This window comes from Pelodiscus sinensis, chromosome 11, assembly GCF_049634645.1.
Source record: "Pelodiscus sinensis isolate JC-2024 chromosome 11, ASM4963464v1, whole genome shotgun sequence".
Lineage (NCBI taxonomy): Eukaryota > Metazoa > Chordata > Testudines > Trionychidae > Pelodiscus > Pelodiscus sinensis.
In genome coordinates, this window is record NC_134721.1 from 49,583,365 (window position 1) to 49,603,105 (window position 19,741).

The following is a 19,741-nucleotide window of genomic DNA, read 5'->3' on the forward strand; positions in this document are numbered from 1 at the left end:
TAGCTGCTTCCCCCCAGCAGACCAGGGAGATGCGAAGCTAGCGTTCCCCCCCCCCCCAGCAGACCAGGGAGACGCGGAGCGGCTTTTCTCAGCAGACACCTCAGCTTGAGAATAAAGGACTGAGGGAAGTGAGGTGTGGGAGAATAAAACTGAGCTCTGGAGAAATGTTTGGCTAGAGTTTCCCCTACAATATGTACCAGTTCCGACTTATATATAAATTCAACTTAAGAACAAACCTACAGTCCCTATCTTGTACGTAACCCGGGGACTGCCTGTATACCAAAGGATACAATTTAAAAAAATGAACACATGTGAAAAGGACAAATCACATTTCAGAACAGAAGGAGGATGGGGGGGGGGGAGGTAAATGTCTGTGAGCTAATGATATTAGAGGTGATAATTGGGGAAGCTATCTTTGTAATGGGTAAGGTAATTACAGTCTTTATTCAAACTTAAGTGTAAAGTGTCAAATTTAAGCATGAATGACAGTTCAGAAGATTCTCTTTCAAGTGTATTCTTAAAAGGCCTTTGAAGCAGGATACAGATAATCAAGTCGTTGAGACAATGTCCTTGCTGGTTGAAATGGCAAGAAACTGTTTTTTCTTTGTGATCCTGTCTAATATCTGTTTTGTGGGCATTGATCCTTGGGCGAAGTGTCTGAGACATTTGTCCAATGTACATGGTGTGGTATGTCCTGTGGTTGTTGGTAAGAATCATCTTGAGGTTAGGTGGTTGTCTATAGGGGTATGTCTACACTACCCTCCTAGTTTGAACTAGGAGGGTAATGTAAGCATACCGCACTTGCTAGGTAGTTCGAACTAGTGGAACGAGGTGTACCGGTAGTTCGGAATAGGAATCCTAGTTCGAACTACCTAGTTCGAGCCCCGTGTAGCCGCGCTGCACGGGGTTCGAACCAGCGGGGTTTTAAAAATGGCGGCTCCCCGCTTATGCAAATGAAGCCCGGGAAATTCAACTAGCTCGAACTAGCGGGGTAGTGTAGACATACCCTCGGAGACTATGGGTCTGTCTCCCTGAGCCTCTCGGAGTTTAGTATCCTGTTCTAGTATAGGCTGTAGTTTATTGATGATGTGTTGGACAGGTTTAAGTTGGGGGCTGTAGGTGATGACAAGTGGTGTTCTATTGTTGGTTTTCTTGGGTCTGTCTTGAAGTAGATGGTTTCTAGGTATTCGTCTGACTCTCTCAATTTGCTTTTTTATTTCTCCGGGAGGGTAGTTGAGGTTTATAAATCCTTGGTAGAGATCCTGAAGTTTCTGGTCTCTGTCAGTGGGATTAGAGCAGATGCGGTTGTATCAATGGGTTTGGCTATAGATGATGGATTGTATGGTGTGTGCTGGATGGGAGCTGGAAGCATGTAGGTAACTGTGTGAGTCAGTGGGTTTTCTGTAGAGAGTGGTGTCTAATTTTCCATTGCTGATTTGTACTGTGGTGTCCAGGAAATGGATCGCTCATGTAGAATGGTCCAGGCTGAGATTGATGGTGGGGTGTAGGTTGTTAAAATCTCTGTGGAATGTCTCCAGTGTTTCTTGGCCATGGGTCCAGATCATAAAAATGTCATCGATGTAGCATAAGTAGAGAAGGGGTAAAAGGGGACGGGAGTTGAGGAAACGTTGTCCTATTCAACCTATTTATAAATGATCTGGAGAAAGAGGTAAACAGTGAGGTGGTAAAATTTGCAGATGATACTAAACTGCTCAAGATAGTTAAGACCAAAGCAAACCATGGAGCGCTTCAAAAAGATCTCACAAAACTAAGTGATTGGGCAACAAAATGGCAAATGAAATTTAATATTGATAAATGTAAAGTAATGCACATTGGAAAAATAATCCCAACTATACGTACAATATGATGGGGACTAATTTAGCTATAAGTACTCAATAGAGAGATCTTGGTGTCATTGTGGTTAATTCTCTGACAACATTCACTCAGTGTGCAATGGCAATCAAAAAAGCAAACAGAATGTTAGGGAATCATTTAAAGGGATAGAGAATAAGACAGAATATTTTATTACCTTTATATAAAACCGTGGTACGTCCACATCTTGAATACTCTGTACAGGTGTGGTCACATCTCAAAAAAGATATATATGGCATTCCTCTCCAGATTATGACACCTTTTTTAAATTATCTTCCAAAAGATTTAATATTACAGACCATATACACCAGGGATGGCCATTCCATTCCGGGCAAAGAGCCAAGATAACAGTGGATCTAGCATGAAGGACTGCCCCTTTAAGAAAATCCGTTTAGAGGCTTTTTGGCCACATCGGGCTCCCGCCGGCTGGTGCCATCTTTGATACTCCATCTTTAATGGCTGTGCCGGACAGCTCCTCTGCCCCGGTGAGCACAGGGAGCCGGGAGAAGAGAGCAATTTTCAGGGGCACGGGCAGCTTCACGAGCCGCACCCTGGGGGGTGGGAGGAAGAGCCGCATGCAGCTCACAAACTGCGGGTTGGCCATGGCTGATGTACACCATGGGCCATGGCACCACACATTTTTATATGCTGCCCAGTCAACAGAGCATATGAAGGAAGAACAATTATAACCAAACCTGCCATAGATAATTGTATGAATTCCTTTAGGATGAAAAAGCCTGACTGCCAATTCAACATCTTTTAACTCTTCAAACTAGAACTTAAGTGGGAATGAAAGGAAGCATGAGCTTTGTGCTGCCCCACTGTATAGGGTTGATTTTCACTTTTAGGGCATTAATATAATATCATACATTTTTTACACTGTATCTATTGTGACGGGGTGGAGCAACCCCATCACCAGCCACGGGCGGGAGGATCGACCGTGACTGTGGGAGCCGCGGGTTCAGCCCCAGCGGCCCAGGGAGACCAACCTCCTGACAGTCCCCGGGAAGGGTGGGGCTGGGGAGGGCAGCGGCCGGCAGGCCCGAGAGCGGGGAAGACACCGCTCAGCAGTGCCCGGTGATGACTTCGTCTGACGTCACCGGCGCACCAGGGAGGGGGGACACCGGGCACCCGGAAGTGGGGGAAGTTGGCTGGGGGGAGGATAAAATGGGCCAGACGGGAAAGGGAAGGGAGGAGGAGGACGTGGAAGGAAAGGATGAGCAGGTACCTGAGGGGTCAGGGGAGCCAGCGGGCGGGGATCCCAGGACGGTCACGCCGGGGTAGGGGAAGAAGTGAGCCCATTGCCGGCGGGGTCACCAAGCCCAGGGAGGGTCGCGGAGCCTGTGAGTAGGCGAGTTTAGGGGAAAGCTCCCACCTGCTTCCTCCAGGAGTTGAGCTCCTGGTGTTAGGGCACTGGGCCGGCGTTCGGGAGCAAAGGAGGGCCCGGACCCCACCCCGCCGGCAGTGCCCAGCATATCGCCCCGAATTGTTTCGGGGCAACACTGACTAAGACCCATGCGGGTGAGGCGTGACATCTATAATCTGATTATCCTTCATCCCAATAAAAACATTTAAAAGCAAGCAACACGATATACCTCTGAGTAATCCTTTTGTATGTAGTCAGATTGCTGGAGACTGCATGTGTGACAGATGGGATCACAGAGATCCCCTTAAAACTACCTCCTGATGTGCTGATCATATCACTGAGCCAGCCTACCTGCCCTCTGTGACACTCTACCATCCTGTCCTGCTGGGCCGGAAGCTCTGGTCTCCCCGAGAAATGGCAAGAGTTGGAGTAACAGCTCCCCAGCAGAGTAATGCAGACACTGCTCTGGCAGGCATCAGTTACAGGGACTTGACAGCACCCAGGAGCCAAGCCCCCCAAAAGGACTAAACCCCCAGATGAATAAGTCTTACTCTGTTTAAAAGTTTTATGCAGAGAAAGCTCATCAAGTTCACTCTGTTTATCAGTGAAAGAGAGAGATGCACATATGTTTGTTAATCATGGAAGTGATTTTATTACATATAAGAAGTGGGATTTAAGTGGTTGCAAGTGATGACAGATCAAATTAAGTAACTGAGCTAAATTAAACAAAACACCCCAGCTAAGCCTAATACACTAAGAGAAATTGTTATGAATTATAATTTCTCATCCTAGTCCTTATCTCAGGTAAAGTTCTTCAGGCCAGAGCTGATCTTTTCTCTGACTTGAGCCCAGCTGCTTTTTCTCGCACAACCTAATTAGAGTTCTTTGTTTCCAGGTCTCTTGTGATGGGGGATAGTCATTATTTGCTTCCCATCCCTTAAATAGAATTTCCCCTGGGCTGAAATTCTTTGTTCCATTCTCTCCACCCCTGTGGAAAAATACTGAATTCAAGATGGATTCCAGAACCTGGTGGTATGGTCACATGTGCTTGTAGGACCAATCCAAGCTCAGAAAAACAAGAGTATTCAGAGATCATTGCCTTGAGCATTGGGCTATTAAGTTGCTTAAGTACCACTAATGGCTTTCAGTAGAAGTCCTAGATTAATAAACAGGTTTATGCTTCATAGTTCCAAGAAAGATATATGCACACAAATAGAATATAAATATTCAGGGTATTACAAGCTCTTGAACAATAGGTAATTTGCTCTATTTACATAAAACATATTTGAGTTATGCATGTTCTTATTCAAAACATATTTCCATAACAATATGGGGGCAAAGTGTCACAACATGCAAATGTTAAAATTATTCGTACAAGGAAGAATGTTAAGGAATGAGCCTCTCATTTGTGGACACTTGAAATAAACTGACAGCTGAGGGTTACAGCTAGAGTTGATCTTTTTCAACTTTTTACGTTATTGTCAAAATGAAACATTTTGGCCTACTGAAATGAAATACTTTAAAAATATTTAAGTGAATGAAAAATGTTGAGATTTTGATTTTTTGTCCTGATTCGGGAGAAAACACTTTGAAATCTGAGATTTTCTTATGTGATGGAAATTCTGTGTTTTAACTGGCCCTAGTTAGTTTCTGCTGCATATGGACATTAGCCTTAAATGTCCTTGGTTGAAAATATGTCCATCTCACTTGCTAACTGAAAAAGGCTCTTATGTCTTCCCCAATGTCTAATGCCCATCTATCCCATATGTGCATTTGCCTCCCTTTTCTCCCTTAGCATTCTACAGAATGTCTTCATTCTTCCTTTGCTATGAATTTCTGAGGAGAAAAAATGTTACCAGTATGAAAAACATTCTCCTGCCAGAAGAAATATTTTCTTTCAGGTTGATTTTAAAATAATAGAAATGAATCTAAGTTATTCTTTTAGTGCTTAAAGTGGGAATATACTTGAATGTCAAATTAAAAGCCTAGACTTCATGAACAGTCAATTGTTTTAGTTGGGATGGCAGGGGAATTAGTTTCTGAAAGAGATTGTATTCCTGCCGATCACACGAGCTTCTTCTTTTGCAAAGATGGCCACCTGTGGAATGTTGTCTTATTGTGGGCATTACCTATGGGTACATCTAGACTGCGAGGATCTATCGGAAAAAGATACACAAAATGCGCAAAATACTTTTGTTGGAAAAGGCTTTTCCGAAATTCGGCCCATCTAGACTGGGCCAAATTTTGAAAAAAAAACCTCTGTCAAAAGTTGAGGAATACAGTGGTTTCTGAAAGAGTGCATTTGCTCTTCCACAAAAAAAAAAAAAAAAAGCTGACACGGTGGAGTCTAGCCGTAACCTATGTTACGGAGCTAGGCTGCTTTTGTTGGGAAACTTAACCTCTTGGGGATTCATTTTTCTCTGTCATAGTGGAATTTCTCCAGATTCTCACCAGTATAAGAGCATCAGGTCTTTAGTTCCCACACTAACTGGGACTGACTTTTATGTGGTACCCTGGGCATTAATATGATTACTCCGATTCTGTCCTACCTTTGCCCCAGTTCAAATCCACTGAAGCAAATGGGATTGGATGGAATAAAAATCAGTGTGGAATTTTGGGAGTCTAATAATTAAGACATTTCCCCAAAGATATATTTTATTTAAAGAAACAAACAACACCCAAGCCTTCTGGGTTATAAAGCAGAGTAGAAGCTCGTGGATAAGATTCAGCTGGTTTTGCTGCAGAGTTGTGTGAGCCTCGAAAACAGTCATAGGAAGGATTTTTGTTCCTATGTGTGGGGTTCAATTCGTTGCGACCTCCCAGCCAAACTCTCAGCAACAAACATCGATGAAGTTAATAAGACTCAGTGAAAGGTAGAAATGGGCCTGATTCTCTCTTACAGCGAGGCCCCTCTCTAGTGCCCTGGCCATGTAAAGGGGGTTTAAATGAATGTAAATACTATCACAGCTGGGGAGAATAACTGAAATATAATAAAGTAGCTGGAAAAATTCGGAAAGCTTCATATGCACTGAGCTGATGCAACTTCTCCAGTTGCTCATGCCACCTTTCTTCTACAACAGTCAGGGTCACCAGAAAGCAAGTGTGAAAAATCAGGATGTGGATGGGATGTAATAAGACAAAGTCCTGCTTATCGGGATTGTCCCTATAAAATTAGGACATCTGGTCACCCTATCTACAATAACAGCAGGAGGTGCATTTAAACTAGTTGCTGTCTCCACAACACAGTTTGTCTCCAGGAAGAGCTGAGATCCCACAGTGGTTGTATACAAACTCCTGAGGGTTACATAGAATATGCAGCCTTTCTGTGGAACAAGTGTAAGTCACGTTTTCCCCAGCTGAAAAACATAAAACATGATTCTGTGCTTCATTGAATGCCTGTTCCCTCTCTCTGCCCGGTGCGGAAGTGGGGAAGTGGTAGGTGCTCCAAAGAAGTTTATTTGGGGCAGAGAGAAAATGATAGTTAACAAAGGGAAAATATGAAGAAGAGGTAGCAGCTTAAAATAGTGAAATGAGATATTTCATTTGAAAGTATTCACTCCAAAAAGACAGAGGCTGGCTTTGGGTAACTGGAAAGATACTTTGGGTTACTAAGCAAAGATTTCTAAGAGGCAGATAAATTTGGCTTTAATTAGGTTGATATGAGTGTTTTGAATGAGAAATCAGTGCAAGAGACAGGAGGGAGAGGAGTTGGAATTATCATAGACAAAATACTGTAATAGGCTAAGACGTTAGACTCAAGAGAAAAGGTGGAAAAGCAGAGGAAAACTAGGGACAGAACCTTGAGGGACAAAACTGATAGGGACGAGGAATCATTAATGGGAAAGGAAACTGAATTATCTTCAGAAGAAGTTGGAGAGTGAAGAAGAGAACCAAGAAAGCTCAAAGCTAGACCAAGGCAAAGCAATAATCAGCTATGTTACAGACAGTCGATAACGAAGGAGACACAAGACCATTTTAAGATGATATGGGACTGCAGGGATTCCAGGTAGCATCAAAGGAGATTAAGTGAAAGAGGGAAGAATAGACAGCAGGGGGAGATTGAAGATGGAGACAAGTGGAGTGAAAAGATTTTCTTTTCAGGGAAGCTGGAGTGTATCTGAAAGCTATAGAAAGGAGCCAGATCAGTGAAGATGACACTGCAGGAAGAAATAGAGAAGAAAAAGGAAGGTTGTTTTCATGCAGCGCAGTCAACCTGTGGAACTCCTTGCCAGAGCATCTTGTGAAGACTAGGACTTTAACAGGCTTCGAAAAAGAGCTAGATAAATTCATGAAGGTTAGGTCCAACAATGGCCATTAGGCATGATGGGTAGGAATGATGTCCTCTGTTTGTCTGGAAATGGATGACAGGAGAAGGATCACTTGATGATTACCTGTTGTGTTCTCTCCCTGCAGGGCATATGGCACTGGCCACTGTTGGCAGACAGGATACTGGGCTAGATGGACCATAGGTCTGACCCAGTATGGCCATTCTTATGTATTTACATCCAGTAAAGGGTTTATTAGGCATGCTGGATCCAAAGTGCCCCTGGTTTTGTAATACTCACTTCAGAAAACAAACTCAGTCGCCTCTCATTGGATGGTCAAGTTATGCATGAGAAGTGAGCCTGCTCATGTGCTACAGTTGAGAGGCAGGAAACAATGGACAGCATATGGTGCGCACTATACTACACTGGCAAATAGCACTGTGTGAGACTCACTGAAATATCCAGCTCCATTTGTCACATTTAATAGGTTGGTGCAACAACAACAACTATAAAATACATGGTTGCTACACAAGTATCATTAGTCATTTCAATATAAGACTGAACATATATAAGCACAATACATCCTTTAATACAGCCTCAGGGAGCCTTTAGGGAGGTTAGTGCTGTTGAAGGGGTCAGGCGGCTAACCTTATTGAGTCAAGTGTTTGAGATACTCCAAACCACAGGTGAACTCAATGTGTATCTCTTGACACTGCTTTCACCAAATTACCTCAACCCTGACTTGGAGAGCCCAGCTGTAGGATTTAGTGCTTGGTTGCTTTACTGAGATTATCAACAAAAGTGCTAGTTAATGTTTATTGTCTTTATTGGGTTTGGAGGGAATAAGCAAAGTAGGAGATCTAGAAAGGGAAACTATTCCAGTGGAAAACAGAAATTCCAATTTAGTGGAAATCAAGGGTGGGAAATAAAATGGCAGTGGATCCCCATTCCAGGCTAATGGGAGCTGTGGGGAAATGGCACAGACCGGGAATGGTGATCCGCAGCCAATGGGCGCTTCAATTGCCCATACTCACAGAATCACTGATAAATATAGTGGCAGTGGCCTGCCTGGGGCTAACCCTCTAGAATAGGATCTGGCCCAGTGCGAGTGTTTGCCCACCCCTGGTGTAGATAGTAACAGCTCTTAGTCACTACACAGCTGTGCTGGTTTTCAAACTGATGAGATGAGCGGTTCTTTGTTCCCTTATTAACCTTCTGACTCAGCAGTCTTACTGTAGTGTTATAGGGCATCGCAGGCTCATGTTGGCACCAGTATGGTGCGTGATTTGACTTCTCTGGGCCGGGAAACATTTTAACATAGAAACCCTGCCCAAATGGAGAAGCTAGGCCCTGACTCCCAGTTGCAACAAAGTTCAGCCATGTGCCTCAGACCATCTGTAAAGTTAACCTTATGTTAGGGAGGGAAACATGGAGGATTGTGGTGTGTGTATATTTGCAACCAGCGGAAAATTTGACTTGAACGTGCTGAGGTGTTAACCTAGATATGTCACCAGAAGGATCTGATAACAGAGCTCTGTCCTTAAAGTGTCTGAACAGCGGTTTATCTTTAATTCTCTTTCTAGGTAGTCCACAGGCTAAACCAGATAATGAATTACAAATTCATATTACCTGGACGAACTGCTGAAAGAGCAGAGCAGACTTAATATATAAACAATGAAATGATTAAATCTTATGAGCCCAGTGTGAACTCATTCAGGGACTGCTGAGTGAATACTCTGCTACTTTTTCATTTGTGCCCAAGGTTTGATAGTGGTTCTTAGTACTGTCTATTGCAGGGGTCACCAACCGGTTGATCGCGATCAACTGGTCAATCCTGGAGCCTCAACCAGTCAATTGTGATCTCTGGGCCACTACAGTCCAGCCCACAGCAGGGCCTTTGTGGCCCCCATTGAGGTGAAGAGGACAGCATGTCTCTGCAAGCTGCCCGCTCCACCATCTCTCGTTGACTGGCTCCTGGCCAAGGGGAGCTGTGAGGACCGTGCTGGGGACAGGGGCTTGCACACAGAGACATGCTGTCCCCTTCTCTCTAAGGAGAGCATAGAGACAAACCTGCAGCCAGCCACATCTGGGAGCAGCATGGAGTCACAGCAAGCAGGCAGCTTGTCTGAGCCCTGCTGCCTTGCCATCCGGAACCTGCACCTTGCACCCCCCATTCTAGTCCTGACCCTCTCCCAGAGCCAGCACCCCACACTCCCTTCTGCACCCCAACACTCTATCCCCCTTCACTCAAACTTCCTCACAGAACTTGCCACCCCTCACCCCTTCTTGCTCCTGAACCCCTCAGCCTTGGCCCAGAACCCGCACCTCTGAGTGAGGATGGAGGGAGAGCAAGTAATGGAGGGGGGGTGAGTGGGGCTTTGGGGTAGGGGCGGGGCCCTGAAATTTAAAAAGTGAACGTGGGCATAAAAAGGTTGGAGACCAGTGTTCTATCGTAGGCATGTAAAGGGGTAACCGGTTAACCAGTTACCCGGTAAGCATCACCTTTACTGTGTGATGCTTACCAGTAGCCAGTTAACCTGTGGCCTGGACAGGCTGGAGCAGCTCCCTATCCACAGAGCCGTGCAGTGGGCCCACCCTGGCCCAAGCCTGCGTGTGGTGTGGTTGGCTTGGCCCAGCCTTGCCAGATCAGCTCATGGTGCGGCGGTCCTGTGGACCTAGCTGTTCTGGCTGGGCCCGCTGCACCGTGGACTGCTCCAGCCAACCCGGGCTGAACTTGCTGCCGGCGGCTAGCTGTTCCGTGTTTAACTGGTTAATCACAGTGTTTCATTGGTTAACTTTTTAAACATTAGTTTACATCCTTATTCTATTGTATTTTTATTTTTCATTGAATCACAGTAGTTTCCACTAATTTAACTCTGACTTGTTATTTTATTAATTAGTAATGTTATCTAGCAATTGTACTGCAGAACCATGGAACCTTGGAAAAGTCTAAATATAATAAAAGATTTATATCTTATCAAGACAGGCACGCTTTTCTCACATTTTGGCCAATTTCCAGTAGTACCTCTGAGCTCACTTGTTGGAAACCCAGTGTAAGTGGGAGAAGTAATCTTTTGAATGTTTTTTTGGCAGATTTACTGTTTTCTGATGTTTATTGTTCCTGGTGATGCTGAGAGTGAAAACTTTTTCCCCATCAGACAACTTTTAAAATAAAAAAACCCTGTTTTGAACCACTAGTTCTAGCAAACTAAAGTCAGATTTATTCTGCAATATGTACCTTTCCATGTTAACCGTAAACAGTTGTTTGTATGTTTTGTGATATGACAGCAGTTGATTTGCTTAACTTTTAAATTAATCTGTCTGTAGCACAGTGTCAAAATGATTAAACATTTTCAATGTGCACTTTAGGTATTAATGTCTCAGATTCCAATGCTTTTACATGCTGATTACTCTAGAATATTTGGTTTCAAAGTCAGAGCAGTCCAGTTTCTCAAAAGTATTTAGGTACCTAACTCCCATGGATTTCAGATCCTTGAGGAGCTGAACCAAAGCCTTTTTGGTACTGACACAAATAAATTACATCGCTACATATTGTAGCAGATCCTTAGCTGATGTAAATTGCCATAGCTTGAGTGAATTCAGCGTGGATGGCTATTTACACTAGCTGAAGATCTGGAGTTGAGTCCTAGGCTTTCAGAGAAGCTATGTCAGTTTATATTGGCTGAGGATCTTGCCCTTGAGGTGATAAGTAGAAGAGGGGTTCATGTATGCACAACTAATGTGATGTTTACACATAACTGCAGTGACATATAATGGAAGCTTTATGTCTTGAGTTTACAAGCTTTGCAGAGGGAAAAACATCATTGTCAGCAAAATGTCATTGTATTTAGCTAATGGAAAAAAAAACCCCACTCATTCAGAGCTTAAATATACAGGAACAAATAAAAAAGTCCCTAATCAAAGTTTTGCTTCATTTACATATTCGGGATTTCATCTTTTGTAATTAAAATATAAAGATTCAATATCTAAAAGTTATATCTGCAGAGGAAGAGCTGCGCATTTGCTTATTATCTGCCAAAAATGTCTTGCCTTTATTTAGTCAGATGAAACGATTACTAAAGTCCACTGAAGTAAAAAAGGGCAATTTTTAAATTTTACTAAGTTTCTTATGAATTGATCAATTTTTTTTTATTTTCCTTAAATGAAAAGGAGGGAGAGAGAAAAGAAAAATATGCAGCTTGAAGTCCAATGCTTGCAATGCTTGGAAGACATTATGATTAATTTTATACTTGGGTTTCCAGATGTTGGACTGTATCCCAACTTTTAAGGATTTCTAATGTTTAACAGGATATGTGCTGAATATAGCATTTAACAGAGTTTTCTTTCATAAACCTAGGATCTAGGAGAAAAGGAGAATTCAGGAAAATATTGCAGACTGGGAGCTGAACCCTCAGTTCGTCAGGAAAAAAATAGGGTGAGCAAAAATCGTTTGGTGCCTTATTTGTATAAAAGGACTATGGATAAGCACATAGCACCTCATCTGAGCTGTTTGTGCACTGTTCTGTTGGTGCTCATTTGGACTGGCATCTCACATGCCCAGAAAGACTGCACAGGAGTGGAGTGCCAGCAACTGGAGAACTGTATTGAAGAGGTGCTTGAGCCTGGTGAATGCTGTGCCTCTTGTTTGCAACATGGTTGTACTTGTGAAGGCTACCAGTACTATGACTGTGTCAACGTGGGATTCATGAATGGCAAAGTGCCCGAAGGGCAATCTTATTTTGTGGACTTTGGAAGCACTGAATGCTCATGTCCCAAGGGAGGAGGCAAGATAAGTTGCCAGTTTATGCTTTGCCCCGAATTGCCTCCAAACTGTATTGATGCGGTGCTACCAGCTGATGGCTGTCCTCAGTGTGGACGAATAGGCTGTCTCCATGAAGGTCAGAAGTATGTAGCTGGCCATACATTCCATATTCCTCCATGCAAGGTTTGCCATTGCCCAAATTCTGGAGGTGAACTGATGTGCTACCAGCTCCCAGACTGTGGGGCATCCACCTTGAGTCCAACGGATACTGAAGAGAACCAGACAGAGAGGCACTACGATGATCCGTACAGCTATGACCAGGAGGCACCCGAAGGAGACGCCATTCAGGTGGAATCTCCCAAAAAACTCAGGAACTCTGCAGCCCATACAGAAGAAGACAGCATTGGCCAAGAGCAAAGCGAGGATTACGAGTACCATGCAATCAGCGTTACTTCCCCACCATTGACTCAACCTGTTACACACACCGAAGAAGCTGCTGTAGCAGTCACCACAAACGCTTCTACTCCCCATCCTGAACTTAGCAGTGCATCGGCACAAGAGGAGGAAAAGAGAGACCTACGCACCACAATGGCCCCCACAGTGCAGGTCCTGAGTGAAAAAGTAACCACACCTAGCAGTGCCCCTGAGGAACAAACAACTGCTATGATGCTGATGGCAAAGCAAGTGGTAGAATCAGAGAGAAAAACAAAGGGGAAACAAGGAGAGAGAGAGCGACATGAACAAGAAGGAATTGCTCGCCCTAAGCCAAGGAAACACATGAGAAAAGATTATAAAGAGCAGGGGAGCAGTATATCTCCAGCTCTGAAAGAGACAAATGTGACCGTGTCACATGGTCACAGACCTTCCCATGAAAAGCATGGAGAAAATACTTTCCCTAAGGTCAAATTTAGTTCCACCACATCACCTCCCATTGCTCTGAAAGAAGACCATAGTCAGGCATCCCAAAAGCAGTCTCAGATGCTTTATCATTATCAGCCTGAAGAAGGTGGAGACCCTAATTCTATTCATGCTGCCTCCAGGTTACCAGAAGGTAAGGCTTTTTTCTTACTTACACTATAGATTTTTTTGTTGATAATATTGAACCATTATATAAAAATGGCCCAGAAACATTTGTTCTTGCCTTCTCACTGAGACACATGCGCATGAAATCAAATAAATCTCTAAACTTCTTTTGTCTTTCTAAAAGAAACAAGGTTTTTTACCTGCTTAATTTGGCAGAATAAATAGACTTCTACTGTTGTTTCTCTTAGATGAATTTTAAAGACTGTGGACAGTGTTTTCTGGTGTCCAACTGCATTTCAAATTAGGTATCATTCATAGACATCCCTTTCTCTTCCCCCACTCATTACTGATGTTGAAATGACTTACCACGCAGAGAAGGGATTAGATGTAACTGGCTATATGCCTGATTTGACTAGCCACTTAAACACAATTTTAGCTGTGACCATATTGATAAAAATAAATTGTTCTAGTATTCCAAGAAGACACCACAGCTCTTACAGAAGTATTTACAATAGTTGCTGTAGGTGATGCTAAATTTTTAAATGTCTAAACCCAGTAATGCAAGAACTTCATTCAAAAACTCTAGAATATATTGACAGGCACTAATAGGAAGCAAAAGAAATACTGCATTTTTCTTGACACTTTTGGTCTAGAAGTTTATGATGTTTTTGATCAGGGTTGGCAAGAGCACGTAGTTCCTCTTTGCTGCTGGTTTCCTTTTGACATCTGTAATAAACGTTGATTAGAAGCTTTATGCTGTGCTCATTACAGTAATGAATGCGGACTCCACTGCTGCAAATCAGTATGAATGCATCTCACATTTCTGATTCATTCTTCATCAAATCAAATGGAACATCATTTTTTGATGATGTGGCACCAAATATTCTCATGATGGGTTTTAATGTTTCTTTATTTCTTGTAAAATGTCTGCAGTGGATCTAGAAAATGCAGATTAATCTTCAGATGTCATCCAGGTAACATCCTGAAACACCTCTTCCCACTGTGATAACAGGGGAACTAAGATCAGATCTAGACACTGGGTTGAAAGAGTCATGATGGCACCTGTCCAAAATAAACTATATATGCGTGAACTGGGCTTGGTAGCCTCTCCCTTTCCTGCTAATCTGAGAACCCAAGTACTTCTGTTTTTCCTTTGTTTTCATAGCAAATGCTGATTTAATTGAGTTAATCAGAGTGGGACCTTGTGTTTTCAAACTTAGAATAATATCCTGAACAACAGCAGTAGGCCAAAGGTCTTGTTCTGTAAAAAAAAAAAAAAAAATTATATATTGGCACCATACATACTTCAAATGTGTTAAGTAAACATAACACCTGCAGAAGTCAATGTTTGGTATGTAGCACCAGAGTAATATGCAAATCTTTAAAGACACATCATTAACTTCTGACGTTAAGAAGTGATTTTGGAAGTCATCTCAGGTACTGACCCTGAGCTCATCTCCCAGTGCTTTGGATTTACAATCACATTGGTTTTTTTTTCTTTCTTAACATTTTTCTGAAAGATAAGAACCCACAGGGGAAACTACCTGACCCTATGGGGGAAGCGTGAAACTGTACAAGAAGTGCTGGCCATTATGTAAATTCAAGATTGGATAAGTGGAACACAAAGTGGAGAAAGAAAAAGCATTAATTGCTTGTTAGTTTGGCTGAGTTACTTAAACTGCTCATTCCTATGTTGCCATCCAAAAATTCATGTCAGTAAAACTTACACACTACACCACCCTGTCATGTATTCTTTTGATAACTTTTATCAGTAAAACACTTTTTTACTTTCCTCTGTGTTCCTGCCAACACCCTAGATATTATGGATCTGATTCTCCATTGTAATATCTGTGTTAAATGGAGTTTGTTATTCGACTTGAATGACAGTTTGAAGAGGTGTAAATGATCATACAAATTGCCAGGCCTTCGAAAATCAGACCACACTGTTCAGAGATTTTTGGTAATAAACAGGGGATTTAACCCCAGCTTCTGTTCAATTTAGCTGAGAATTTAGCACACTTCTAGATGTAGGTTTAGGTTTAAAAGCCTGCCAATGCACTTCTTCCATCTCACTCAAAGGAGTTGGAATAGATTGATGATTTTAACATTACAGGTATGCTTTATCCTTGGATCTGAAAACAAATATCCCATTTGTATGATCCCGAATGAACACTGGAACCATTTGGTATTTTGTCCCTTGTAAAAATCCTTTGGGAGAAAACCTGAATGTGAATCCTAGTAATAAAACTTCATCAAAGTTACATGTAGTGAAGCCCTATGGTTCTTGCACGCTTGAACTAAAACTTCAGCAGCAAGCCTTGCTCCTCCATGAGGTGATGTTTTGCCAACCCCACGTTCTGCCTGCAATCTTTTGAAGTTTCCTGGAGAGCCAAGAGTCTTTCACATTTAGGTTTGAATCTACTCCCAACCATCTATACAAGATCTTGTTTCCTCTCCTGCCAGAACATTATTCTTCTTTCATCCTTGCTGCTATCTTGAGAGGAATCTCAGTGCATACACACAAATACATACGTTTCTGGTACCATGGCTGTTTGGTTGTCAGCTGCCTGTGGAGGGGTGTGATAGAGCATTTGCCCTGCACAGGACCTTTTAGGGTTAAAACCCAGGCCTAAGAGGTGGCTGGAGTGGTGGAGCCCACAGCTGAGGTAGAGACAGCCAATTAGGGCCCAGCTGGGACAATATAAATGAGGGCTCCTGGAGGGGCAGAGAAAAACTCACTCTTTCTCCAGTTGTGGAGCAGGAGGGACCTAGCTGCCAGGGGAGCTATAGGCTTCCTGACTTAGAGCAGGGCTGGGGAAAGGCAGGCAGAGCTGCCAGGAAAGCTTCCAGGTTGCAGGAAACTCGGCCAGGAAAACTCCCAGGCTGCAGGGCCTGTGGCAAGGCCCAAGGTTACTAGGGCTGTGGGAAAACAGGGCAGGAGAAGGAAGCAGGTCCATACTCCTTTCCTATGATGAGTGGCCATTTCAGACTACAGTTTGCTCTTGAGGTAAGAGAATAGAAGATGACTGGCAGTGCGTCACTGAGACAAGATAGGTTTAGGGACTTGGGCGGGGAGGTGCGTCCCTAAGGCGGAGGACCACCATGGCGGTGAGTCACACCATGTTACAAGGGGTTAGCCATACTGGCCATGTGGGAGTTATGGTTAACTGCTTCCTCAGGTGATTTTTTTTATTTAAACACACGTTTCAATATAATTGGCTGAATTTGAAGCCTGGATATAACAAATGGGGAAATAGTTAATATTCATGACATGGGCAAGATGAATATTTTCTCAGTAGTGAATTTTCTAGCCAAAGTAAAGAACATCTTACCAGGCCCTGACTATTATGTTCAGTGTGAAGATAGATGGATATCTTCAGGTGATGACTTTGCCTTTCAATAAAATTAGTATTCGTGTGACGATTTTGCAATGGAAATATGAAAACCAGTAGCCCTTACTCATAGTCCTTTTGGTTCCCATACAAATGATGCGCCTTCACTGAGGTCAGTAGTGCTGAATTTGGCTGATAGAATGAAACAGACTCCACATTTGTGTCTTTGCTACTAGGCAATAATCTTTTTTTCCCCTAAGACCAATGTTGGGCAAGGCTCAGAAAACCAGCTGTTTTGTATTTCCCAGGATGCTAGGTGATAGTCATGTATTTCTACAGACCTATTATAAATCTGAAGCTGTCCACAGCTGGGAATATTGTTCATCATGGTTGGGGCCAGTGTTATTGCCTGGGAACTGGGGGGTTTTGTGTGTTTTGTTTTTGTTTTTGTTTTAATTAGGATGAGTTGTGACTCATGAGTTTAACAATGTGTTTTGAGGAATAAAATACATATTTCCTATGTATTTGGTGACTCTTTAGTTAGTATCCAGAGCTTGCAAGAAAACTGAATTTGGCATGTGGGTGTACAATGGAAACTTGTGTTTGTTGAGTAGACTTACAAATGGTAAATTAGTATAATATGCCAGACTCTTCAGCTAATCTTTGCCTTTTGCCTGAAACAAAAAATCAATTACGCTGACAGCACCAGTCAGATAATCTTGTTTTAAAAGGTCAGTTTAAAAACTGGGAGGCAGATCGGCTGATTCCCAATTAGCTGCCATTGAAATCAGTGTATAAAGCAGAGGTACAAATACAATCACTTCTGCAGACACTCTGATTCCTACAAGGATTTTTATGAAACCTGAGAGCTACATGGATGTCTCTGTAATTTCCAAGCCTCGCAAAGATAGGACCAGACCCTTAGCGAGTGCAAATTGGCCTAGTTCCTCAGAAGCAATCTGAGGTGAGGATGTGACCTGAAGACTCGTGGAGTTTTAGAAATCACTGGATTTATTGAAAGCAGAATGAGGACCTTCCATATCTCTTCCTGTACATATGTTAATCTTTCACCAACACGTCACCTCTTCATACATAGTCCCTCCCCAAACCACATCACCCACAGACTTCCTTCTGGGCCCTTCTGCACACCACAGAGACTCTTATGGAGCATCTAACGTCTCCATAGAGACTAGGGATGTAAAAAACTGGGTACAAATTTAACCATATAACCATTAAAAATCCTAATCATGGAATCATAGAATAATAGGACTGGAAGGGACCTCAAGAGTCATCGAGTCCAGCCCCCCGCCTCAAGGCAGGACCAAGCTCCGTCTACACCATCCCTGACAGATGTCTATCTAACCTGTTATTAAATATCTCCAGAGAGGGAGATTCCACCACCTCCCTTGGCAATTTATTCCAATATTTGACCACCCTGACAGTTAGGAATTTTTTCCTAATGTCCAATCTAAACCTCCCCTGCTGCACTTTAAGCCCATTACTCCTTGTCCTGTCCTCAGAAACCAAGAGGAACAAATTTTCTCCTTCCTCCTTGTGACACCCTTTTAGATATTTGAAAACCGCTATCATGTCCCCCCTTAATCTTCTTTTTTCCAAACTAAACAAGCCCAGTTCATGAAGCCTGGCTTCATAGGTCATGTTCTCTAAACCTTTAATCATTCTTGTCGCTCTTCTCTGTACCCTTTCCAATTTCTCCACATCTTTCTTGAAATGTGGCGCCCAGAACTGGACACAGTACTCCAGCTGAGGCCTAACTAGTGCAGAGTAGAGCGGCAGAATGACTTCACGAGTTTTGCTTACAACACACCTGTTGATACAACCTAGAATCATATTTGCTTTTTTTGCAACAGCATCACACTGTTGACTCATATTCAACTTGTGGTCCACTATGACCCCTAGATCCCTTTCCGCCATGCTCCTTCCTAGACAGTCGCTTCCCATCTTGTATGTATGGAACTGATTGTTCCTTCCTAAGTGGAGCACTTTGCATTTCTCTTTATTAAACCTCATCCTGTTTACCTCTGACCATTTCTCTAACTTGCTAAGGTCATTTTGAATTATGTCCCTATCCTCCAAAGAAGTTGCAACCCCACCCAGTTTGGTATCATCTGCAAACTTAATAAGCGTACTCTCTATCCCAATATCTACATCATTGATGAAGATATTGAACAGTACGGGTCCCAAAACAGACCCTTGAGGAACTCCACTTGTTATCCCTTTCCAGCAGGATTTAGCACCGTTAACAACTCTCTGACTACGCTTATCCAGCCAATTATGCACCCACCTTATCGTGGCCCTATCTAAGTTATATTTGCCTAGTTTATCAATAAGAATATCATGCGAGACCGTATCAAATGCCTTACTAAAGTCTAGGTATATGACATCCACTGCTTCTCTCTTATCCACAAGACTCGTTATCCTATCAAAGAAAGCTATCAGTTTAGTTTGGCATGACTTGTTCTTCACAAACCCATGCTGGCTATTCCCTATCACTTTATTACCTTCCAAGTGTTTGCATATGATTTCCTTAATTACCTGCTCCATTATCTTCCCTGGGACAGACGTTAAACTGACCGGTCTGTAGTTTCCTGGGTTGTTCTTATTCCCCTTTTTATAGATGGGCACAATATTTGCCCTTTTCCAGTCTTCTGGAATCTCCCCTGTCTGCCCTGATTTTTCAAAAATCATAGCTAAAGGCTCAGATACCTCCTCTATCAGCTCCTTGAGTATCCTGGGATGCATTTCATCAGGACCTGGTGACTTGCTGACATCTAACTTTCCTAAGTGATTTTTAACTTGTTCTTTGTGTATCCTATCTTCTAAACTTACCCTCTCTCTGCTTGTATTCACAACGTTAGGCACACCTCCAGACTTCTTGGTGAAGACCGAAACAAAGAAGTCATTGAGCATCTCCGCCATTTCCAAGTTTCCTATTACTGCTTCTCCCTCCTCACTAAGCAGTGGGCCCACCCTGTCCGTGGTCTTCCTCTTGCTTTTAATGTATTTATAAAATGGTTACATGGTTACGCTCGCTGCGGCCTCTGCAGCGTTATACCGGCATGTACCTACTCCTGGCTATCAGCCCCATTCCCATTCCCCA

At 42.9% G+C, this 19,741-nt stretch overlaps 1 protein-coding gene across 6 annotated transcripts in view; it reads left to right on the forward strand.

Moving 5' to 3' along the window:
- FBLN2 (fibulin 2) overlaps positions 1 to 19,741 on the forward strand; it is a 186,096-nt gene that overhangs the window by 45,454 nt on the left and 120,901 nt on the right. For all 6 annotated transcript variants that reach the window (XM_075939673.1, XM_006125827.2, XM_075939675.1 and 3 more), the window contains exon 2: positions 11,861 to 13,316. In XM_075939673.1, coding sequence (XP_075795788.1) covers positions 11,861 to 13,316 — 1,456 coding nt within the window. The remainder of the gene's footprint in view (positions 1 to 11,860; positions 13,317 to 19,741) is intronic.